At 40.5% G+C, this 26,118-nt stretch overlaps 1 protein-coding gene across 1 annotated transcript in view; it reads right to left on the bottom strand.

Moving 5' to 3' along the window:
- Positions 1–26,118, bottom strand: part of TAF2 (TATA-box binding protein associated factor 2) — a 2,150,018-nt gene that overhangs the window by 2,090,061 nt on the left and 33,839 nt on the right. Inside the window, exon 2 of the mRNA XM_044066916.1 lies at positions 11,466–11,520. Within this exon, the coding sequence (XP_043922851.1) occupies positions 11,466–11,520 (55 nt within the window). The remainder of the gene's footprint in view (positions 1–11,465; positions 11,521–26,118) is intronic.

The following is a 26,118-nucleotide window of genomic DNA, read 5'->3' as shown; positions in this document are numbered from 1 at the left end:
CATGGAAGGGGATCTATAGCTGGCTATAACTTGGATGGGTGCCTTGCCAACTGTCAGTTGCACCTGGAGTAGTTCCAGTGCATCATGCTGGCAAACCAGCCTGAAGGTCTGCCTGTCCTTAATGAAGATAGAAACTCCACCACCCTTAGTCCTCCCGACCTCATTTTTGGGACTAGAATGTGTGGAATGAGGTATACCCTGGTAAGGCAGTCGTGCTCCCCGCAGCCCTGAACCAAGTTTCCATCACGCAGAGACATCGGCATCTTCCAGTGCAAGGAGAGCCTCCAGGGAGTGCATTTTCAGATTAAGGCTCCTAAGGTTAAGCAGCATGACCTTCAATTTGCTTTTTGACAGATCTGTTGTGTTATAGGTTCATAGGTTTATACTAGGCTATCTGCCCTAAGGCATTTATAAGCCTAGCCCAACGTTTTGTGGCTTACGCCACCCCTTATATGAAAAAATGCTGTGCCCATTAGTTTGTTGTGCCTCGGTCCAGCAGTGACACAGAGATGATTCCCGGGGTAAACCTACGATCTCCCATCCACAGGTCAAGATTTATCTTGAACAGAGCCAGCGAGGTGCTCTGCCTCACATGGACCGGGATTTTATTCCACAGCATAGGGAGTCTCTGAGTGATAAATCTATCCCTCCAGTACGTCCTATTTATATCCGTGCTAAGGTTTAAGTCGCTTGCTCTAGTGGTTTTGGTGGATTTGGATTTTTTGAGGTGGAGCATGTCCATTAATTCCGGGTTGGACATGGCCTTGTATGTCAGGCACATGTCACCTCTGAGCAGACGGTATGCGACTGAATAGAGCTGGAGTTTCTTCAATCCGGCAGCATAAGATATAAGATTTATAAGATTTGTCTTTGGGACATTGCCTATAAAAGGCACAATGGGGCAGGCGAGAGCCTTGGCCAGGATCCGGAATCCCAGTGGTGATAGGTGGAGGCCATCTCTAGCAAACTGAGGCCTGTCAACCATAGAATCCCAAGCAGACAAATACTGGATTCCATTGGAATGACAACAGAAACTAAACAGTATAGGCTTCATTTTTCAGTCCGATGAAATGTGACAACAGATCACTGCTTCACAAAATGTGCAATGGAATACTTAAATTAAGCCATAAATAACATGCACATACACCACAGTAGTCTGCTAACATGGAAATAACTGAAAATGCAGTTTTTATGTGGCTCATATGCTGCTTTACCCTACGGTTGTAAAGCAAACAGCCAATAAATAGCTTTAAGTAGCTTGCAGCCATCTTTAAATCTAAAACCTTCCCTGCTGGATTTAACTACTGTGGTGTCCTAGATGAGTGTATGTCTCTAAATTTACTCTACCTACCAGCTACTTAGAGTTATACTGCAACAGTGTGCTGATTCCTGTTCTCTGTACATATCTGCAAGCTGCCTCTCAATTAAACAGGATAATTTAAAAGTTTATCTTCTGGTATCTTACAAGCTCCCTGTGTAGGTTTACATTTAAATATATTTGTATTCCTGACACTTTCTACAATACCATTTTGAGACTTGCACTCTAGGACCTGCACCCCCCCAGGACCTGCACCCCCCTGCATTTCCTAACAGGACTGTACATTTTTATTTCTACTTGGGTAATCTTGGGTTTCTGCTGACTTACTTCCATTAACATTACTCTGCAAAGAACAGTGTAGGTGTTCAACTTTCCTTATATGTAGGATAGCACACACTCAAATCAGATCAACCCTGTCCCCACCTGAAACGATCTTTAGCCAACCCCAGCGTTACACCCACTGCCTAATAATTTCCTTTACAACCCACTGCCTAATAATTTCCTTTACAGTCATTCCCAGTGGAAAAGTTTGAATTTGGCTACAGAAATCAAGTATAGCCCAAATAGACTATCTTTACCACTTACCCTGCAATCCTTGCCAAAGGTTTTAGCCCACTCTAGGACCTGTAACCCCCCCCCCCCTGCATTTTCCTTGCAGGACTTTAAATCTTTATTTATACTTGGGTAATCTTGGGTTTCTACTGACTCACTCCCATTAACAGTGTTGTGTGCTCTGAAGTGAGTTACTTCCCTCCCTCATTTGGCTCTCCTTAGCATTTCATTGGCTCACACTTTGTCATTCTTTATTTGCCTGCCCACTGACAGCAGATCAGAAGTTTTTTTTTACCCTACTTGCATAGCTTGGAGCCATCTTTAAATCTAAAACCTTCCCTGCTGGATTTAACTACTGTGGTGTCCTAGATGAGTGTACGTCTCTAAATGTAAGTACATTGGCTTCTATTGCACAGAGTATAAGTTAAAAATACTAGTGACTGATGCATACTGATTTTGGATGCTGCCCTTGGGAAATTTAGGCTCTCTTGTTTGTAAACACACAGACACCTTTCTAGTCCTCTCTTTTTTCCCCCTCCATATCTACACCACAGACAGCTTTCTAGCCCCTGCTCCATTCCAACCTACCACCGGAATTAGCCTAGCTGATCGCTAACTGCTTCAGTATCTGCTCACCCTCAGCAGACCAACTACCTGCTGAATTCCTACAACAATCAGCCAAAGCTATTGCTTATCCCATTTCTATTCTGATCAATATAACTATTACCGAAAGTCATATCCCCAGTTTATGGAAAATCTCCCATATTATCCCCCTCCATAAAGGTGGACACTCAACTGAACTCTCCAACTACTGCCCCATTGCCCTTCTCTCTCCTTTGGCAAAGATCATGGAGAAATGCATTCACAGACAATTACTTGACCATCTAACCCAAAATAATTTACTTTCCAACTGTCAACATGGATTCAGACCTTCACATAGCACTAGTACTGCCCTTCTTTCCTTCACAGATTGTATCAACAAAAACCGCAATCTTAACAAGCTTTCTTCAGCACTATTTATTGACCTGTCTAAAGCTTTTGACATGGTAAATCACCAAATTCTCATCAAAATACTGAAATCCCTGTCACTAGATACATCTTCTATAAAAGTGGTTCCAGTCCTACCTTGATAAAAGACAACATACTACTATGGCACAAGTCTCTCAACACTCACCTGCCTGTTAAACTTGGTGTCCCTCAAGGGTCCATTCTAAGACCTCTAGTTTTTTCCATATTTATTAATGACCTTCACCTTGCCATCCCCCAAGCCACATGCATACAATATGCAGATGACTCCACACCGATATGCTCAGCCACCTCCTCTTCTGAACTTCAATCTCTTACCCAACAAGTATTTAACACAGTTGAGCAATGGTTCACACATAGATGCCTTTTCCTAAACCCCAAAAAGGCTAAACTCCTCCTCTTCTCTCCCACTAGTCCTCTCCTCTTGATTTCTCAGTTATCTCTACCAATAAAACTATTATATCCTCTGATCCAACCACCAAACTATTGGGTATCACCATTGACAACAATCTGAACTTGGATATCCATATTAACAATACTATAAAAACTGTCAATAAAAAACCTGGCTCTCTTTATAGGGTAAAATCCTTCCTCTTACCTTCAGCTAAAACCACTATAGCACACACTCATCTAATCTCTTCACTTCTTTATGCCTCACCCATTTTTACTAATCTATCTAAAAATAATCTTAGCAAATTGGAAATGTCTTACAATAACATTGCCAGATTTGCTACAGGCAACCATTTAGAATCCACCCTTGCATTAATTTAAAGCAGCTGGGATGGCTTAAACTACAAAATCTGATTAAATTCCATCAGTTATCTATAGCCCACAACACTTTTTACAAACCTTCCAAAACTCCTATTCTATCCACACTCATCACTCCCTATAAAAACCTGAAATCCTTAAGGTCTTCTCAGAGACTTCTAGTACATACCACTAAATCAAACAACAAGGCTGGTGACTCCCTCTTTTCTAATATTGTTGGAAAAGCCTGGAATCTCCTCCCCAGTGAACTCTCCTCACTTCCCTCAGTATCATGCTTCTAAAACAAATTGAAAGTGTTCCTCAGAACACAGTGGTTATGCCCCTGTACTAAGCCTGACTAGTTATGCATCTCTTAATACTTTGCTCTTCCTACCCCTTCTACTCATTAACTGCAATTCCTTCCTTATTAACCATAATACTATCTCCCTCTAGAACATCTTGATTGTACTAGCATGCTATGTTCTGCCTGTCTTCTGCACTGCTGAATTTACTGTGATAACCTGTAATATGCATTGTAAATATGATTTTTTTTTTGTTTAATGTTTCCTTATTTCTTATCTTGTTAATTTCATTGTTCTATCTTGGAGCTTATCTCCCCTGGCCTCTACTGAAAATGGACATGTATCCAGTTAGACTAGCCCGGTCAACAAATGTAAAATAATAAATACTACAATGCCACCATTCAAGCAAAAAGTCCAAACATAAATCTCTGTTTAGGCTAAAATGAACTTGTTGCAGGTTCCAAATGAACTTGGTTAACACCCAGAACATATCTATGCTCACAATGACATAACATTACCTGATCACATTTAAAAAAAAACATATTGTTTACATCACACAATGGCATTAGCAATGCTTTAAAGCCAAAAATACAGCAATTCCCCCAATATTTACATTACATGCAGCTTCAATACCCCCAAAATGTTACAGTTTATACACACACACATCAAATTGTAACAGGGTGGGCTAGCAGTTACAGGTACTGTCTCACACTGACTCTGGGTTCACTTCTCAACTACAGCAACTTGTGTGAGGAGTGTGTTGAAACCTATACAAACACAGTGAGAATATGCACATTTCCTAGTCTCCTTCATCTAAAGAAATGCTAACAGAGAAAATGTAGCATTGTCATTCAGCCCAAGTATGCATTGAGTGTGGATACAAGTGTGTGCGTGTTCTGTAATGGGCTGGCTTGCTTACACACACACACACACACACACACACACACACACACACACACACACACACACACACACACACTATAGAGTTCTATCCAATGTTTTTCAGACTACTCTGAAATCAAACCAATTATCCGGTAGTCCAGAAAACACTTTACAAATTTCAGAATTTTATTTCAAAAAACAGACTAAATATCAGAGTTTGCTAAATAGTCAGATTCGCTATGCTTTTATTTTAAAAAAGCATTGCAAATGAGAGGTAAACCATGGAAAGTGGACATTCCTCCTCCTCCTGACATGCCTATGATGTCATGAAACAGGTTGAAAATGGGCAAGGGGAGGAGATGGGCGAGGTTGTGGGAGATGTGACTTTGGTCCTGTTTTGTCCCCAATGAAAGATGGGAAACAAAGCACAAGCACGCATATACACACAAATTAAAGGAGAATGCATACAACATGCATACAAAATATACAGAAAAAGTGAAACCAGATATTTTGCACAACAGTAATATTACACTACAATAAAAAACATCCATAAACAACCCCTTTTTTCTCCATTATTGCACATGGGGTTAGAATGTCATATCAACAGTGACAATCACTGACAGCCAGTGTTCACACCACTGGGAGGCTAGCCCTATTGCTGCTGTTCTCACACACACACACACACACACACACACACACACACACACACACACCTATGACCAATTTAGTGTGTCCAGTCCATTACTGTACATCTTTGGAATGAGAGAGGAAACTGGAGTACCCAGAGAAAGCCCACATGAATACTGGGAGGACATGCAGACTCCACACAGGTGTGTGTGTGTATGTGTGTATGTGTGTATGTGTGTTATTTTCTTCTGCGTGGAGTCTGCATGTCCTCCCAGTATTCATGTGGGTTTTCACTGGGTACTCCAGTTTCATCTCTCATTACAAAGATATACAGTAGGTGGATTGGACACACTAAATTGGTCATATGTGTGAGTGTGGTATTGTCTTCTATGACCAATTTAGTGTGTCCAATCCACCTACTGTACATCTTTGTAATGAGAGAGGAAACTGGAGTACCCAGAGAAAACCCACAAGAATACAGGGAAGGGCATGCAAACTCCACCCAGAAGGCACCACAGTTGAGTATTAAACCGGAAACCTTGGTGAGGTGACAACACTACCTGCTGTGCCACATAATGACCTGCAGAGTCTCAACCCACATACGGACCTGCAGAGTCTCAACCCTCATCAGCAAGTTTCAGTCTGATGTGCCCTACAGTGGACAGGATAGTACAGTATATTTTTTTTAGATTTACTTCACCATTTCATTATTTTTACAAAAAGTATTTTAATGCCTGAATGGCACTTTTTGTTGTTTTTTTGGGGTTATAGCAGGAAACTGTATGTTTGGGAAGTGCTATTTTTCACTCCCTACATTAAACTTTTATTATAAATTTGAGCACAGACATCCGTGTTCTAGTAACAGTGAACACAATGTGTTATCTTCATGCCATCTCAATTTTGTCATACAATGTGGTGAGGAGTATGCGATCTTGGCATGTTTTCACCACCACCATCACCGTATAAATAAATACTTTATTTCCAACCCCGCTAATTTCAAAGCGCACAGCTCAGTGGTTGCAATCACTTATCCAAAGCCAAGAGTTACACTATGGAAGAAAGTATTTTTATTTTATGCCTTATAATAATCTCCCACCTCACTTCAGGGCTTCATATGTTAAGTGGTTTTAATGTAAAGTGGTTTTAATGTAAGCTGAGCACAAGCTACTAGAAGCATTTTCTCATACAATGTGGCCTGCTCTGGCCTTTCAGTCCAAAGGCCAGCACCCCCAAAAAACACAAATACCCTTCTCAAGAAGGTGAATTTGTGATTAGCAACTCATTTATCCTTTCTCCAGACAGGTCCTTTGTTATCTGGGTCTCTACTTAACCTTAGGTCACAATCTGCATCAATAGATGCCCTGCTCTTTCTTCATTTGGACAGCCTTAAAAGCATATTTTTAATGTAATTCCTTTATTTGTGCATCTTTTTTAACCTATCAACTACTTTGACGCATCACAGTTTTGTTAAAAGTAGTAAAAGGAAAGCAGTAGTCAGAAGTGGAAAGGTCAGTTATGACAGCTCTTGCTGTGTGTGAACAAGTTCTAACTCCTATGTACCTCTTTTGTTACATGTCTTATTTTTCCTGGACTAAGCTTGCTGACCTCACTGGTTATAAGCTTGCTGACCTCACAGGCTGCCAACCATTCCCCCCCAAAGACTCCTCAGTTACTTAGTGGATCGCTGTCCCTGATGTAATCCACTGTCTGATAGCCTCACCCCCCCCCCCACAAAAGAGAAGGCCCTGTAATTTTAGATTTAGATGAGACCACTCAGGTGAGTGGGTCAGGGAGGGTTAACACCAGCAAATTTTCTTATACTGCAAGCCTTAGGATTTTGCAATGTAGCCTGATGTCCTAGGAACCAACAAGCACAATACCACCAAGTAAATAAACACATGCAATTGTGCTCATGGTAGTAGGTACTTGTGTTTTTCTTTACTGGTAACCCTTGTGACCGATTGCTGATGCACAACTCTCAAGCAAGGGGTTTCAATGCAATTAATCATTCCCTCCTCATCCTCTGCAAGACAAACAGCAAGCTTTTGGGCACATGATTTGTTCCTATAAGCTGGATCTGTCACTAATCAACCTAGCCTTCTGGTATCACAGGAGGCAGTAATCCCTCTGCAAGTTCTGGCCCTCTGACATGCTTGCTTTCTAGACAGCTTTTAATAAAAGTTTAATCAACTGACAATCAAGTGCTTATCTGCAACAGACTACATCACATACAGGTATACTATAAAAACTTGACAATCAAGTGCTTATCTGCAACAGACTACATCACATACAGGTATACTATAAAACTTGCATGCTGTGCTGATACTGAAGTTTTCCACTTGAGCAAATGTTTTATGTCAATGTTCCATGGCATGTTTTACTCACGGTGAGGCAATTCCAGTCTATCAGTACATAGATGACATTTGGTACAGCCAAGCAATCCCACCTCACACGCTATGAAAAATATGGCAAGGCACAAAAGAGTTGATTTAAGAAATGTGCTATCCCCCCATGACTTCAAGCACAAAAATCCACAAATTGTGCACACCACCCATTCGTTTATTTTGCGTTTGACAGAATGGAAGGTAGTCCCCTAAATTACTATCACAGTGTGGGTGCTGCTCAATGGTCTCCTAGGTTCCCACAAATCAAACAGAACCCACATGGTTAGAATTGCTGGAGCCATGTCAGACTCCAAATGAGTTACAAGTGGTGTCCCACAAGGCTCAGTCCTGGGACCTCTCTTGTTCGGTATATATTTCTCGGAGGTACAGGCCAACACGGAAGGACTGTGGCTGACCAAGTTCGCAGATGACTGCAAACTGGGCGCCATAATCTACTCTTCAGCCGACACAAGCATCCTCCAAAAGGGCCTCATAGAAACAGACAACTGGTGCCAGAGCCATGGCCTCAAGCTAAATGCCAAAAAGTGTATAGTCATCCCCTTTGGCAAAACAAAGTGCCCACAAATTACCACATAGGTGGTAATCCATTAAGTACAGAAGAAGTAATTAGGGACCTGGGGACCCAAGCTGATAGCAATCTCTCATTTGACAACCACGTGGCCAAAGTGGTTAGAAAAACATTTTATATAGCCCACCTAATCATGAAGGGATTCACATCTAGATCAGGGGAGGTCATCGTGCCTCTTTACTCATCCCTCATCAGGCCCATAATTGAGTACAATGCCCCTTTTGGGATGTACCTTACCAGACACCTGCAGCAACTGGAAAGACCCCAAAAGTACCTCACCAAGAGGATCAAAGGGCTCAAACAGATGCCATATGCTGCCCGGTTAAAGAAACTCCAGCTCTACTCAGTGGCATACCGCCTGTTCAGAGGCGATCTGTGCCTGACGTATATAGCCATGTTCAACCAGGAATTAATGGACATGCTGCACCTCAGAAAATCCAAATCCCATCGAGCTACGCGCTCGAGAGACTTGAACCTCAGCAGTGAAATAAATAGGACATGCTGGAGGGACAGATTCATAACCCAGAGGCTCCCTTCACTCTGGAATAAAATCCCAGTCCAGGTTAGGCAGAGTCCCTCATTGACTCTCTACAAGAGGAATCTTGATGAGTGGATGGGAGATCGTAGGTTTACCCCGGGTATCACTTCTGTGTCACTGTTAGACAGAGGCACAGTATACTAACCTCGAAAAAGGGCATAGCAAAATAAATTTAAAATGGGTGGCGAAAGCCAAACACATTCTGGCTAGGCTTATAAATGGCCTAGGGCAGATAGCCTAATAAGTATGAACCTATAAGATGTGGGGAAAAATACATGTACATTCCTGAAAACCTGATGACAACATTTTGGGTTCATATACATATAAAGAGCCTGTAAAGTTTGTATTCCCCAAGCCTGCATTAAGGGCATCAGCCCTTTTGTGACTAGAGCCCATACCAAGTTTTACAAGGCAATATGAACAGCCTCCAATTCTTATTCCAGTCCGTTTACTGGTCTGGAAGTTGGAGGACCAAATATTCAGTCAAGGAATATCACCAGCATAGGCGGATGTCCTGCCACTATACCACAAGACTGATAAAAATGACACTGAATGAATGGCAAAATTGATTCTCATGTTAGGAAAAAGGCTTCAGTGTATCCAATTATGAAACTACAACATGTATCTCACTGTGTAAAAGTGCCCCAAACTTATCACAGTGTGTAATTTCTTCCCTACAGAATGACCCTTATAATTACAAATACTAAAACGTAAAACTTAGCAGTTTCTTCCTCACTGTGGAATTCTAGCATAGTAAAAACAAACAGGACCAGCACTAAGGTTAACCATCCTTGGGAGCACAGTCCAAAAGCACAAAAACCACAAACTCCATGTGATGGATACGCTGAGTGAAACAATAAGTCAAAGTTAATACAAACACCAATGACTTTATTCCAACCACAAAGCTTTCAGGACTTGCCCTTCTTCAGTGGTATACACACTGAAGGGCAAGTCCCAAAAGTTTTGTGGTTCGAATAAAGTCATGGGAATTTGTAATAACTTGGACTTATTATTTTCACTCTGTTTTTCCATTACTTGGAATTTATCCTAGTCATTTTTTTCAGTGTATACTATGATGGGCTAAATGATAATTCATGATGCTTTAAGAATCTGCCTTCCTTGCTTTTACATTACTTTGACCATTATATTTGACTATTTCTAACAAAGTAAAATGCATACAGCAAAGTAGCTGTAGACCTGTTATATTATTTCACAACCGCTGGAGTCATAAAGCTAGTCAGGCCAAAATCTCACTATTTGTTTTTTATTTTGCAATTTTCCCTCACTTGTCAGGTGACCATTAAACCCTCTCTCGATCTAGTGGACCATTCCCTTCCTTCATCTCAAGAAATCAAAAATAGAGGGGGTCATCATTAAGGCAGGCAAAGGTTTCTTGCTTTTTTTCCAGGCCCTAACTGTGTGCATTCAACTAGGTACTGGGGGAGGCTGATTCTGGAGGATGACCCCCCCCCCCACTTCACTTCAAAAAGGGTCATTCCCTCCAAGCAGTCCTATGTCCTTCCCTCACAGCATAAGCAGCAACTTCCTTCATCCCTGCTAGGGAAACCACACTGCCCTGTGAGTGCATACACACAACACCCTTCCCTCAGGAAATGCAAGCAAGCCATGCTCCTTCACTTCACTCATCCCCAACTTGCTCCTCCGGTGCTGGAGCCACTAACGAAAACCTTGCATCAGTAATTATCATGGCTCCATCCCTCTGCATCACAGAGTCAAAAAATCTCACTACTCTTTTACGGTATGCTGACATTTATAGTTGCATTATTTCCTTCCTTTATGGTCATATATCCATTCAGCCTTTTGTAGCCTAAAAAAGAAGAAACCTGATAACCAATGAAAACAACTTAACGGTCTGTGTTTTTCAAATCAGAAGCCAATACCCTGCTTAAAAAAAAGGGAGGTGGTGGAAGTTAGGACCCAAAACTCAAATTCTACTTTTTTTAAATGGTTATGTCACCCGAGCTTTTTTTCAAATTTCTGCAAGCATTTTTAATGACTGCATGACACAGAGATAGAAACAAATGCTTCCCAGAAAAAAAAGTCAACTCACTAACTGAAGATTATTAAACCTAAAAGTGTTTCTCACTCTTTACATTTCAAAATCAATCCATTTTAAACAAACTGGTGAAGTTCTGAATGACTGCAATTAAATACTGATGATTATCTGTACATCTGTGTATGCTTACTTATTTAATTCAAACATTATGTCTCTCATGACTTCTATAGTGCCAGACAGTCCTACATGACTTCTATAGTGCCAGACAGTCCTACAGAAAAGCTATGTCTAATGTGGATGCAGGAGGTAGCCTTCTCTACTTAACTGCATCACACTGCCACAGCTGCTGCACCTACTGTAAGAAATTAGGTTTGCATTTATCTTCAACTGTTTGGCATTTCACAACAGAAATTAATAAAAAAGAAGTACTGCATACTAATTTCAGAGAAAAAAAAGAAGATGATGTAGACAGTTTTTACTTACGATTACAGATCTTCTTTGAAAATTTATGTTGTTTATGCAGACTACCTGGTGGGTTGTAAAAAATGAAAAACAAAAAGATAAGAATGACCAGATTTTTTACGCACATAAAAAATAACTATCTACACAGTTATTTTATATTACTTACAATACAAGTAGATACACACTATATACCTACACACATAATATCCAGTATACAAGTAAGAGAGCCAAGAGTTACAGGTGATTTTTTATTTATACGACTTGTCACAAATTTAATAGCCAACCCTTAAGAGACCACATATTCCATTTAATCAGACTTTTTCTCCTTTCTGTGAGGATTACTAGTTTTCAATATTGAGAGAAAAAACTCAAGTGACTTTGTAAACAAAAATGTTTAAAAGCTCACAGAAAATTAAATGCCCCTCATTTTGTATCTAGCAGGAAGATGAATAATTTCTCCAGTTCTAGTCTGGTATCTGAATTCATTTTGGTTATTAATATTTGTTTGTTTAAAATACAGGAGTAATATTTTTTTCACACTTCTTGCTCATTTTCCTAAAGAAAAAATCAAAACAAAAAAATGAATAAATAAAAAAGTGCATCTATGAAAATGTCACTGAATGTAGATCACCAAATGCCGTCTTTTTCTGCTCACACAAACTACTGTCATCCTCTGTGTTTCTTCTCACTTAAGGAAATGAGAGAAAAAAGTGTGTATAATCTTTTTGTTCATTAAGAAAAACACAATTCAGATATACATTTTAAAGAGATTTGCACGATACGCAACTTTTATACTCGCAGTACTGTTTTATCTTGTTTTACAATACTCACATTTATTGGTTTTGAAAAAAAAAACTATTCAAATAGTAGCTAGCTACAGACCCCCAACCATGTCTCAGGAGGCCCACTGCACCAATCCGGACTTACTTGAATCCGTCAAGATTCAACCCTTTACCCTGATCCTAGGTGACTCCAGGCATAGAGTGGAAGACCTGTTCTAACGAACGCCCAGAGATTCCTTGACTTTGTCAATGCCAATGCATTGGATCAGCTAGCTGACACCCCCACAAGAGGTGAAAATATCCTGAACCTGGTACTAACCAACATGAGAAGCCACTGTAGCACCCCTACAGTGTCATCCTCCTTGGTAAGATCAGACCATAAAGGAATAACTTGTCACCATCTCCCCTGACCCCCCCCCCTGCCAGGGTCGAACAAAAAAACTTTTCCAAAGCTAACTACAACCTCCTAAGAACAGGTATAAGCAGCTTAACAGCCACCATCCTTTCAGTTGAATCAAGCACTAACGTCCAAGCCTACACCAAAAAACTATACAAGCACCTATATAGCTGCATGGACTCCGAAAACCTGACAGGACCAAATCATCTTCCTCAAGGAAGAGTAAGAGTAAACCTGTCTGGCGGATAGCAGCAATAGACAGACATTATAATAAAAGGAAAAACTTGCTGTCCAGGATCAAGAAGGAACATGTGCCAAATTGGAAGCAATCTCTCTTTTGTCTGAACAAGCAAATAAGGTCACTGGTGAAATCCTCTAAGGCTAACCTAGGGTCCAAATTGGCCACATTCACTAAGGACAATCACAAGGCCTTCTTCGTATATGTCAAAAGGCCTTCTTCGTATATGTCAAAAGGCCTTCTTCGTATATGTCCGCAATCTCAAAGTTAACGCCCAAATCTACTTTAAACTGGTGGTCAAGAATACCACATACACAAACGCCATAGATACAGCCAACCTGGCAGACAAATTTAGTGATAACTTCATCCCCCTGTCCTACCCATTATTAAACCAGGACATCCCCAGCACCTGCCCCCCTCACCTCATCACCAAGGAGCAGGTTATTAATGCCCTCTCAAAGGCAAAAATTGCAACCTCCATGGGAACAGACAACATCCCTAGCTGTGTCCTACATGAGCCCAGGCAAGAGTTCTCCACACCACTAGGCACCCTATTCAACCAAAGCCTGTGCACAGGCTTCATCCCAACAGAATGGAGGACAGTCACTGTCATCCCTCTGCACAAAGGTAGACCGTCCACCGACCCAGGCAATTATAGGTCCATCAGCCTAACAAGCCAGATCTACAAGACCATGGAATGCATTATCATGGACCTTATAAACAAGGACATTGAAAACCTCCAAACGCTTAATCCCACACAGTTTGGTTTTGTCAAAGGGAGATCATGCCTGTTAAACTTGGTTGCCTTCTTCGAAACAGTCACCAAAGCCATGGATGAGGGCAAGACAGTGCACACCACCTACCTTGACTTAGCCAAAGCCTTCAACACTATTCCCCACTCAGGTATAATAGATAAACTCTCCCATGTATCAACCCATGTGTTACCAGATAGGTAGCCAACTGGCTCATTGATAGAACCCACTCAGTCAAAATAGGGGAAGCCACCTCTGGTAGTAGACCCATAACAAGCGGCGTACCCCAAGGAATGGTCTTGGGGCCTCTACTGTTTGGGATATACTTTTCTGAAGTGCAAGTCAAAACCAATGGTCTGTAGCCGACCAAGTTTGCAGATGACAGCAAGCTGGCCACTGTCAAATTCCCCTACTGATGTGAACATCCTCCAAGAGGTACTTAACCAAACTAAATGACTGGTGCCAGAAGCATGGCCTCAAACTAAATGCCAAAAAATGCATCATCATCCCCTTTGGGGAAAATTTTGTCCCCACTAATTAATCACATTAATAACAACATACTAAGCATGCCATCAGTTGTGAGGGACTTGGTCAAACGTCAGGTTGCTATCAACCTGGGTGCCAATCATGTTGCCTCTATTGTACGGAAGGCTTTCTACATGGCCCACCTCATAAGTAAGGGTATTTCATCCAGGAACAAAGAGGTCATAACATCCCTGTATTCCTCCCTTATCAGACCCATTATCCTGTACAATGCCCCCTTCAGCACATACCTTGCCAAGCACATGCAGCAGTTGGAGAGACCACAGAGGTTCATGATCAGGAAAATCCAGGGTCTCAAATACCTATCCTATCCTATACAGATAGGCCAAAATCCCTGTACCTCTACTCAGCATCATAGAGACTGCTCAGAGTTGACCTGTGTCTGGCATACAAAGCCAACTTGGACTCAGCCTTTTATGGAGTTGCTGCATATCCACAAGTCAAACTCCACTCGTGCAACCGCACACAAGGTCTCAACCTGGTCTGTGACATTAACAGAACTTGCTGGCGGGATAGATTGGTGTCCCAATGACTCCATCTGTGGAACAGACTTCCTCTCCATATCAAGCAGAGTACCTCACTAGCCCTCTTTAAGAGGAACCTGGACGACTGGATGGGAAACAGAAAATATACCCCTCTGATCCCACCTGTGTCCCTGCTGGACAGGGAAACATGCTGACTTTGTGGGAACATGAATGAAATTCTTGGCTAGGGTTATAAGGGCCTCCGGGCAATAGCCTAGTAGCATCCTATGAACCTATACATTATATATATGCATATACATACATACATACATACATATACACACAGACACAGAGACAGACAGACAAACAAGATCTTCATCAAATTCCTTAAAAGTAAAAAGGCATTTATGATATAAAACCTTTGCAATTGGTACTTAAAAATATACATCGCCGTCTTGATTATTTACTGTAAGTGAAAATATTTAAATGAGTTCTTAAGATTGTGCCACAGTGTAAATAGTTTTCATGATTATGCCAAACTATTTCATTTCTGTCTCAAATACATACTTTTATTTTACATGCCCTTTGTTAAAATTACATGTACCTATATTAGCATACAGATATAAAAACACAATAGCAAAATAAAGTACATAGTCAAACTACAATAATAATATTTTATTTATTTGAAATTTGTTTGCCAGGATGGTCCACTGGGCCGAAAAAGCCCATTTTCAATGGGGTCCTGGGGAGAAAAGCTCCATAGATACAATGTATAAAATAACAGATTGTTTATTTTAGGCAGATCATGCCTCCTGAACCTGGTGGATTTCTTTTGAGACAGTTACTCAGGCTATAGATAAGGGAAAGGAGGTACACACGGCTTACCTTGACCTTGCTAAAGCATTTCACACCATTCCCCATTTGGGTATTATTGATAAGCTCACCAGCCTGGGCATAAACCCTTACGTCACAAGATGGATCGCAAACTGGCTCAGACAGATCCCATAAAGTAAGAGTAGTGGGATCTATGTCCGAATCCAGACCAGTAACGAGTGGTGTGCCTCAGGGCTCTGTCCTGGGGCCCCTCCTGTTTGGCATATACTTTTCAGAAGTACAGGCAAAGAAGGGCTGTGGCCGACTAAGTTTGCAGACGACTGCAAACTGGGTGCATTAATAGAGTCTCCGGCTGACATGGAGATCCTCCAGAAGGGCCTAAATGAGACTGATGCATGGTGTCAAAGCCATGGTCTCAAGCCAAATGCAAAAAAAAGCGTAGTAATCCCCTTTGGAAAAAAACAGAGTACCCACAAACTACAACATAGGAGGTAATCCCCTGAAATCTGAAGTAGAAATAAGGGATCTAGGGACCCAAGTAGATAGCCAGCTTTCCTCTGATAACCATGTTGCCAAAGTGGTTAGAAAATCCTTCTATGTAACCCATCTGATCATGAAAGGGTTTGCATCAAGATCTAAGGATGTAATGGTGCCCCTTCTACTCTTCCCTCATCAGACCCATTATGGAGTACAATGCACCAATTGGAATGTACCTGGCTAGACATCTCCAGCAGCTGGAGAGACCACAGAGGTACCTAACCAAGAGAATTACTGGCCTCAAACAGTTGCCCTATGCAGCACGACTGAAAAAGCTAAGACTGTTCTCTGTTGTATACCGCTTTCTCAGAGGCGATCTCTGTCTAACGTACAGAGCCATGTCCAACCCAGAATTGTTGAACATGCTCCATCTTAGCAAAACCAAATCTACTCAAGCTACACGCTCTAGGGATATAAATCTCAACATAACAATGAATAGAACATGCTGGAGGGATAGATTCCCTTCGCAGAGACTTCCCTTACTATGGAACAGGGTCCCAATCTACATAAGACAGAGCCCCTCACTATCACTTTTCAAGAGGAACCTTGATGAGTGGATAGGTAACAGAAAGTTCACACCGGGGATCACACCAACGTGGCTGGGCTAATATATGCCTTCGGGCAGATAGCTCAGTACCAACCTATGAACCTATTATAGTACAAGAAGAGTACATGAAAACAAAGTATTTGATGATACAATTTAGAAGATAAAAACAGAAATTATATAACAATTAGTAAAAGTTTACAAATATATAGTCCCCATCATTGCTAAAATAGATGTTAAGTCTATTACAATCATAAGTAGATATGACAAGTCAATTACAACCAAAGTAGCTATTTACAAATATTTTATTTTACATTTGTTGACCAGGCTAGTCTAACTGGATACATGTCCATTTTCAGTAGCGGCCCGGGGAGATAAGCTCCGAGGAAACAAACAAAATCACATATACAAAAATTAATGTATACAATGAACATTGCAGGTGCAGTACAGAGAATAATCAAAGAGGTCATTCGTTCATAACATAGTGCAAAATATACAGATACAATTAGTACACTACAAAATGTAGTTGCAATACATCATAAAGAAAAAGATGGCAACTGAATTACACAATATATTAGTATACAAGTAGTCATAAAGAAAAAGTAGGAGCTGAAATTATACAATATATTAGTAAAAGTAGTCTCCTTAATGAGATTCTGAAGATGTAAGTAATAGTACAGAAGGACAAGGTAAGTTGTTTTTAAGAAAAGGAACTTGATTACTGGGAAGAGGAGGGTAGGTTGAACCAAGTAAGAAGAGCTAGTTGATCAGTCAGGTTTAGTACAGGGGCACAACCAGTGTGTTCTGAGGAAAAGTTTCAATTTGGGTTTAAAGAGAGTGATATAGAGGGAAGAGAGGAAAGTTCGTTAGGAAGAAGGTTCCAGGATTTTCCAACAGTATTAGGGAAAAGAGAGAGTCCCAAGCCCTTTTGTTTGATTTACAAATATTTACAAGAAGTTTATGTGATGATCGTAAGGTCTTTAGATTGTTGTAGGGGGTAATGAGGGTAGATAGTATAGGGGTATTGGTAGGTTGGTAAAGGGTTTTATGGGCAATGGTCAGTTGGTGGAATTTAAGATGATTTTGTAATTCAAGTCATCCTAGCTGCTTTAGATTAAAACAGTTGTGGGTTCTGAAAGGGTTACCTGCAGCAAATCTGGCTTTGTTACTGTAGGAGTTTTCCATTTTATTAATGTTGTTTTTAGAGAGATTAGTATATATGGGTGAGGCATACAGGAGAGTAGAAATTAGATGGGTGTGAGCAATAGTTATTCTAGCTGCAGGAGAGAAGGGTTTGATCCTGTAGAGAGAGCCTAGTTTTCTATTAACAGATTTTAGAGTATTGTTAATATGGGTGTCGAAGTTAAGTTTGTTATCTATGGTGATGCCTAGTAGTTTGGTAGTTGGATCTGGGGATATGAGAGTACCATTATTGGATGTTACTGTGAAGTCGATTGGGGGGGGGGGGGACTTACAAGTAGTAGTAAAAAGGAGGAGTTTAGTTTTTGTTGGGGTTCAGAAGGAGACAACACTGTGTAAACCATTGTTCAACTGTGTTAAACACATTTTGGGTAACGGAGTGAAGTTCAGATATAGATGTGGCCGAGCATATAAGTGTGGAATCATCTGCATATTGTATGCTTGTAGCTTGGGGGGTTGCTAGGTGAAGGTCGTTGATAAATATAGAAAACAGGAGAGGTGCTAATATGGACATTTGAGGAACACCAATGTTAACTGGCAGATGGGTAGATAGAATGTTATACCAAAATACAGCCTGTTGTCCAAGTAGGACTGGAACCATTGTATAGCTAGTGCATCTAGTAACAGGGATTTGAGGATATTTATAAGTATCTGGTGATTTACCATATTGAATGCCTTAGACAGATCTATAAACAGTGCATTGGAAAGCAGATTGAGGTTACGTTTTTTGTTAATACAGTCAGTAAAGGAAAGGAGGGCAGTAGTAGTGCTGTAGGAAGGTCTGAAACCATGTTGAGAGTTTGAAAGTAAGTTATTTTGGATTAGGTGGTCTAGTAATTGTCTGTGGATGCATTTTTCCATGATATTTGCTAAGGGAGAAAGTAGGGCTATGGGACAGTAATTGGAGAGTTCAGTAGAGTTCCCACCCTTGTGAAGGGGGATAATATGGGATACTTTCCAGATTTTAGGGATGTGTCCTTCACTGCTGGTTCTATTGATCAGAATGGAAATGGGATAAGCAATGGATTTGGCTGCCTTTTGTAGATATTCAGCAGGTAGCTGGTCTGCTGAAGGAGTGCACAGTTTCAGGTTTTGGATAAGGGTAAGAATATACGTTGTTGGGACTGGCTGGAAGAGAATTGGAGGGGACGGGTTAGAGCTGGATATAGTTAAGTTCTGAGTAGATAACGGACTGGCAAGAGTTTGAATGGCCTCAGTGAAAAAGGTATTAAAGGCATTAGCAGGCTGCTTGGGATTCTCCTGGTCTGTGCATTGTGGGTTTGGTGTGATGGATTGACCTGGGTGTAATAATTTATTAATACTCACCCACCCCAGAACTTTTGTGGTTTATTATGGTGAGTCTGCTGGAATTGTAGGTAGTAGTTTCTTTTGTCAGATAGTATAGCTTTTTTAGTTTTATTTCTCAGCTGTCTGAAGTTTTGTTTGTCTATTGGGTTTTTAGTTAAAGGAGATTTATTCCAGTATTTATTTCAGAGATGGATTTTGAAAGCCATGGGGCAGATGTAGTTCTCATTCTAATAGAGCAGGTTGGTGCATGGTGGTCTAGTATGGCTAGGAAGTTAAAATTAAAGTAATTAACAGCTTCCGACCAGTTACATGCTCTTAGTTCTCTCTGGAAGAGATCGGGGTTGAAGTTTTTCTTGATTCTAATTGTCCTAGATGTGGCTGGATTAGGTAGATTGGATTTAAGCCTGATGATGTAGGTTAGTGAGTGGTCACTTACATCATCAGGGAGGGTTCCAACTTCATATTTCTGGGGATGATTATTTATGAGAATCCAATCTCAGGTACTTTCTTTCTTATTAGGCTTGTTTATCATGGTAGGGGAGGTAATGGTTTGAGAAAAACCAAAAAGGTTAATATGGCTGGTGGGGGGCTACTGCTACAACACTTCCAATCATTGTTAAAATCACCTAGGATTATGGTTTCTTGGGTAAATTTTGGGATAACCAACAAAGGATATTTTCTATGGTGGCAATGTTATTACCAGGAGGAAGATAGATACAGATAATACAGATGGATTTGAATGTGTTAAGTTGAAGCTTGGTAATAAGAATTTCAGCATTGGGAGCCTTGAGGTGGTTTATAGTCTTGGGTAGTAATCTGTAACCCAGATTTAAATAGGATAGCTACACCACCACCCTTTTTGGTTGCACGGTCAAGTCGCAAAATATTATAACCGGGTGGGATGACTTCATTGTCTTTAGTTACAGGTTTTAACCAAGTTTCTGTTAAACAAAGAATGTCAAAGGAGTAGACTTCCAAGAGAGCATGGAGTTGTGCAACTTTGTTATTAATGCTATGTATGTTGAGGTGAGCTAAGAGTGAGTTAGGTGGCTTGATAAGGGAATGGACAGTAGAGGGGTTGGGGTTGAGGAGTTGAGTGGTAGAAGCAGTTGTAGGGCCTGGGTTTGGGTGAATGACTCCATCTTTTAAAGAGAAGAGTAGTATTTGAAGTCTAGGATTTGGGAATTTACTATATAGAGGTAGAGATTTTCTGGGATTGGGAGAGTCATATCTAACGTGGGCTATCCTATGGCACTTTGCTATTAGATAGCTCGGTGTAGATGTTATGTTAACATAGTTAGTGAAAATACGTAGAGAAGGAGAGGTAGATAGCTTATCGAGGTAGGGAAGGTGTGGATATAATGGGTGTTCATAGGAGGTTAGCAGGTAAGCTAAAGTTACAGGTGGTAGAAGTGCAAGTATGAGTAACCTCTGTAAGAGGGCTGGGGTGGGCAGTTTATACATCTGGATGGGTAAGTTGTTAGGCTGCTGTTATAGGCTTGGAGGTATACTAGGTGTGGAAAGGAATAGGTGGAGGGTGTGGTAGGAGAGATAGGGAGTGGTAAGTGAAAGGAGGGAATCAGAGTTAAGTGGCCAATGGTGAAGGGTTTGTGAATGGTGGAAGAGGGAAGGGGTGTGGTTAGATGGCATAAGAGTAAGACCCCAGGGGTGAATGGGATTTGGGGGTTGGGTAGGGGAGCGGAATGAGCCCGCAGGGCGAATGGAGTGGGTAGAGACAAGTGAAGTAGAAGCTAGAGAAGAAACTATCAGCAATGCTAGTAACTGAAGGAAAGTTAGGCAAGTCAGGAGTGGGAAAGATCAGAGATAAAACAGAAAGTCTATGAGGGAAAAAAAAAACAAGTGGGTGTAGACAGTTGAAGTAAAGGTTAAGTGAGAAAATAAGAGCAGGTCTAGGACATAAGAGATGTAGAGTAATTACAGACGAAATACAGAGGGATAAGCAGGAGATAAAGGATGTTGCAGGTAAGTATGTAAGGGAGCTAGCTGGTTTAGAACTGGGGAAGGAGTGATAGCTAGTAAAGGGGGTTATTATAAAGTAGAAGATGTTTGTTGGATACAGGGTAGATGGGGGGGGTGAAGGCTGCTGGCTTTTCAGGCTCATAGCGTATTTTAGAACCTCTGAAGCAATAGTAGACGGTAGTCAGCTTTACAAGCAGGACTTGGACAACCACATACTTTCTTGACAGAGGGTGCAGGAAAAATAACACTGTTAGATGAGACCGCAGGTATTTCGATAGGGTCCTTTGTCACCAGGTAGGTAGGTTCTTAGAGACTATATCAGGAACAGCGCAATGGGGAACAGGGTACTTTAGGGAGAAAGAAAGAGAGACAAACGTGGATGAGAGAAAAAAAGTTTGCACATAGCAGGTAGTTATGGCAATTAAAACAAACAAAAAAGCTTTACATGAAGACACAATTAATAAAGTAGCTTACATTCATGCCCTTATTTTTGAAAGAAGCTATTGGAATCACGTTTTAAGCTAGTAGTACTATGACATTATAAAGTACTCTAAACTATCATTTAGAGGAACTCTGAATCAGGTTTACTGAAATTGGGAGCAAGCAAAAACAAAAACATAAGCTTCTAATATCCAAATATAAACTATACCAACAAAAATAAAAAATAACTGGAAAGCTACCTTAGAGAGAAATTACTGTACTATTCTATGCAGGGACAGTGAGTTTACAGTGTGGAATAAAACACTGAAAAAGAAAAATAATACTGTCACTTAGAGATGCTACACCTGGAGGGCTTTCAGCTGCAATTAGAGCAAATATGGAATCCAGGGTTTTTAAACCTTTGGTGTGTTGTACCTGAGCAATCACTTGGGGGGTGGGGGAAGGGAGGGAAACCTTCAATTGGAATTTAAAGTAGCAGGGACTCCGCTAAACCTAGCTAATTATCAAGGAAATAAGGTAAACATACAGGCACCCTTATTCAAGGACTGGAAGGTTTCTCCAAGAAAAACTGTGTGTGGGAATACACTACAGGGGAAGTTGTATGCTGCTTACTAGTCTGCAATGGCAGATTGTATTCCCCTTTGCTCATTGTTTGCTGCACACAATGTAGCTAAAGATAAAAGCAGCTGGAGACTTCGCACCTCTGTTTGGTGTTTAGTGAAGAACAAGTATTGAGGAGGAGGGACTGAAGGCTATGACTACTGAGAGGGGAAAAATACCTTCACATATAACAAATTAAACAGTGAAACAGAATGAAAGGGGTGGGCTAAGAGGAAGAAGGTTTGCAGCTATTGCCCCTGGGGTATGCACTCTAGCTGACTGTAACAGATTTTAACAAGGCATAACAGTAGTTACAAAAGCTGGCACCTACACTACACAAGCGGCAACAACAAGGTTCCTGGAGTTACACCAGGGGCTGCAGTCTATTTTTGGATGATTGCTGGTTAGAGTTTTTTTTGCTTTTAGCTGAAGTGAGAGGATTCCTTGCTGACACAAATGTGGGGGGCAAAAAGATCAGGTCCTCAGTGGCTTAGAGATGCTACACCTGGAGGGCTTTCAGCTGCAATTGTATGTATGTTCCCATAGGAGAAATATGATCAGTGTGTGTGTGTGGGGGGGGGGGGGAGGTTAAATGAGGTAAGGAGAGATGAGTTAGGGGAAGTAGAAACAGATGAAAATGGGGAGATAGATATTTGAGTTAGGATAAAAATGAGAAAGAGAGAAGGGGGTAGGGAGTAAGGCAGCTGCTTGGGACGTTATGCAGGATGGGAACATGAGCATTCCCAGAGAGATGTTAAGTGTGAGTGGAGCAGAGTTTTTAAAGGTGGAGGGGCCACTGATGAGGCAAATATGAGGTGGGAGGAAGTTCCAGAGATGTGCTAAGAAAAAAGAGAGTAGAAGTTTGCCTGCTGTTCGGGCAGGTTTGTGAAGTTTAATCATATTCTGAGTATTGGTTCTTAGGAGTCTGTTGGGTAGGTGCATTGTAAAGGTTGAGGCAAGGGAGGGGGTAGAGAGAGGTACTGAAGATGAGTTTTTGAGCATAAATTAGTCAAGTGTAGATAAGATAGTTGGGCGGGTCTATTGAAAACTCGAACGTTGACTTACCCGAACATCTAAACGCAGACACATATTCCACGAACCGCAAATAATCAAATGCCTAAACCGCAAAATTCAAAAACTCAAAATATCATAGTTGTCCCATCCCACCGCCCACTACATACTACCTAACTAAACAAACCACATAAATACACTAAACAAAACCAGACTTCTAACCCTAAACTAAACCCTACTTCTAACCCTACACTAAATCTAACATACATTACCATCTATGCACTTACCTTAACCCGCACCCTAACCCTAAGGTCCGTAACTATCGCACACTTACCTTACGGAGCTATACCGCATAAGGGCCAACCATGACGAATTGACGTTTTGGATTTTGTACTTCAGGACAATCAATGTTTTTGCGGTTCGATGAAGACATGTCTGCGTTTAGGTGTCTGGGTAAGTCAACGTTCAAGTTTTCAATATAGACCCAGTTGGGCAGCTCTAGCCAATTTAGTTTGTGAAGGGCAATACAATGAGTGGAGGATCTATGTCCAGTGGTGAATTTGGCGATTTTGTTGTAGCAGGAAGAGAGTTTTGTTTTAATAGAAGATTGTAGGTTGGTTAGGTGTGGCGCACCATAAAGGAGAGAAGGGATGAGATATGTGGTAGAGAGAAGGAATCTAGTAGATGGAGTGAGGTAGCAATGTGGAGGTAGAACATACCCATATACAAACAAATACCACACCAGAAACTTGGTATCAAATTTAAGCTGACTGTCAATGAGAACTCCTAACATTTTTGCATTGGATACTATTTCAAGCGAAGTGTTATTCTGACTGGTGATCTAGAATGAATTTTTGTTGATAATTGTGGTTTTGGAAGGGGTGAATATCATGAGTTTGGTTTTTGATGCATTGAGTGCCAGGTGGTTATCTAACATCCATTGTTCAGTCAATGAGAAGGCATCTTGGGTTAATTTTATGAGGGCAGGAGTAGAACAGATAATTGTTGAATTGTCTGTGTATTGGACAATTTTTGCATTAAGGATGGCATGGTGGAAGTCGTTTATGAGAATATTGAACAATAGGGGACCTAATATGGAACCCTGGGGCGCACCAGTGGGGGTGTTGAGGAATGGGGAAATGGCTTTCTTCCATTTGGCTGCTTGTTGCCTATTGGAAAGGTAACTGGTAAACCAGCTGATAGAAGAGGGTGCTAGTATAATGTAGATAATATATGTAGATAATATAATGAAGTACTGTGAATTCTTTGGCAGCAGCATTAATTTGCAGCATATGATCAAACACAAATCATAATGAAAAATGGTGAATAGCAAAAAGGTGATTAGCACAATCAGACCATGGACAGTGTGGTTCCAAACCTAGCGCAGTTGGAAAGGCTGCTCATTGTGACATGACAGGATGGTTCACTAAACTTGCTTCTGGTAGAAGGTTACGGAGTATCCTCTGCAGGACCTCCAGATTCATTAACAGTTTTTATCCATCTGCAATAAGACTCATTAATGCAGACATAAATTTGGATGTATCAAAATTATAATAGATTGTTACGTTCTCATTCTTTTTTCCGTACAGTAATTATATTTATGTATTGCATACTAAGATTAATATATTCTCATTTAAGTGCAATTCCAGTCACTTCCTTATGTGCAATATCACCCAAGCTCATCTCTGTGTACAGTATACTTTTCCATGTGTCAATTATCTAGTAATCATTGTTGTCCAGTGCATATAAATAATGTACAAGCATGTGCAACAGCTACTTAGATATTTAGTTTTGTACTATAGTTATTGTTTATTCTTTAATACCTATCATGCCTCTCTTTTTGTGTTTGTTTTCTCCTGTAAAAGAGCTGGCACTCAAAAATTTTGTTTAGGTAGCACTTGTGTTTCCTAAATGACTATTTGAATCAAAATTGTTCAACCTTACAGTATACACAAATGTGATTAATGCAAATGGTTTATTAACAGACTTTGGAGAACCAATTTACATTGATGTCATATACTTTGCTTGAGGCCACAACAAATCAGGACTTTCTTCTACAAAAATACAAGTTAGTTATTAGTTATTTTATCACAAATGCCTGACCACTTTGCAAACACATGTATATGTATACAAAAAGGAAAATTGTTGGAAATACTTAAATCTCATTGGTCAAACCAGATATGCTAGGCCAATAATTCTGCATACAGCCACATAAAAAAAATAACAATGAACATCACAGATACCTCACAAAGTGAAATTGCACTGTAAGGTCTTTCATTAGCTCCACAATCCTTTTATTAAACTAGCAGACTGAGTATTTGTAAAGCTTTGAACTGTTGTGGTTGAAAGCCATTTTGACAGCTGTAGGACCATAGAAGTAAAGTTTAAAAATGATTAGAGCGCAGCTTTAAATGAACAAGTAAAACAATTTTTTGTGTGAAAAAGTGTGTGCGTGTCATGTGCGTGTCAATGCATGCACACTTTATTTCTCTGTAGAAATGCAAAATGTCAAAGCTCCATTTCAATAACCACAATTCTGAGACTTCCAAATAATTCTTTTCATCACAGTGCTACATCATTAACATGTGCGTTCCATCTAATAAAATACAAAGCAGAATGTCACAGCTCCAGTAAACAAGTCATAATCGGGGCTTATAATGCTAAAGGTTACTTTATGAAATTTCAGCCATATACAGACACACAAACACGTTTATTTGCAGACACATGTACAAATTTGATGACTATTACCTACAACTTTAACAAGGCATGTACCCAGCCCCCTTATTAACAGGCTTCTTTCAACAAACATCCCTCCTTTTTTTTTAAACAAACAAAAGCCTATTTTTATATAATTTTGCAGCAACTTGCTTAAAATATTGAAAGTCTAAAACATCTTTTTATGTTTTGCGTGACCGTGGGAATTGCTACAGTAGCCTTGCTGCTACTCATGCCTCTCAACCTCTTAGCACCAAAAATCTAGATGAAGCCTAAAAAAAAACGGGAATAAAGTACCAGAAAATAGCAACTGGCTTTAAATATTGCT

This window comes from Protopterus annectens, chromosome 3.part1, assembly GCF_019279795.1.
Source record: "Protopterus annectens isolate FY-2018-M chromosome 3.part1, PAN1.0, whole genome shotgun sequence".
Lineage (NCBI taxonomy): Eukaryota > Metazoa > Chordata > Ceratodontiformes > Protopteridae > Protopterus > Protopterus annectens.
This window is presented reverse-complemented; position numbering and strand designations above follow the sequence as displayed.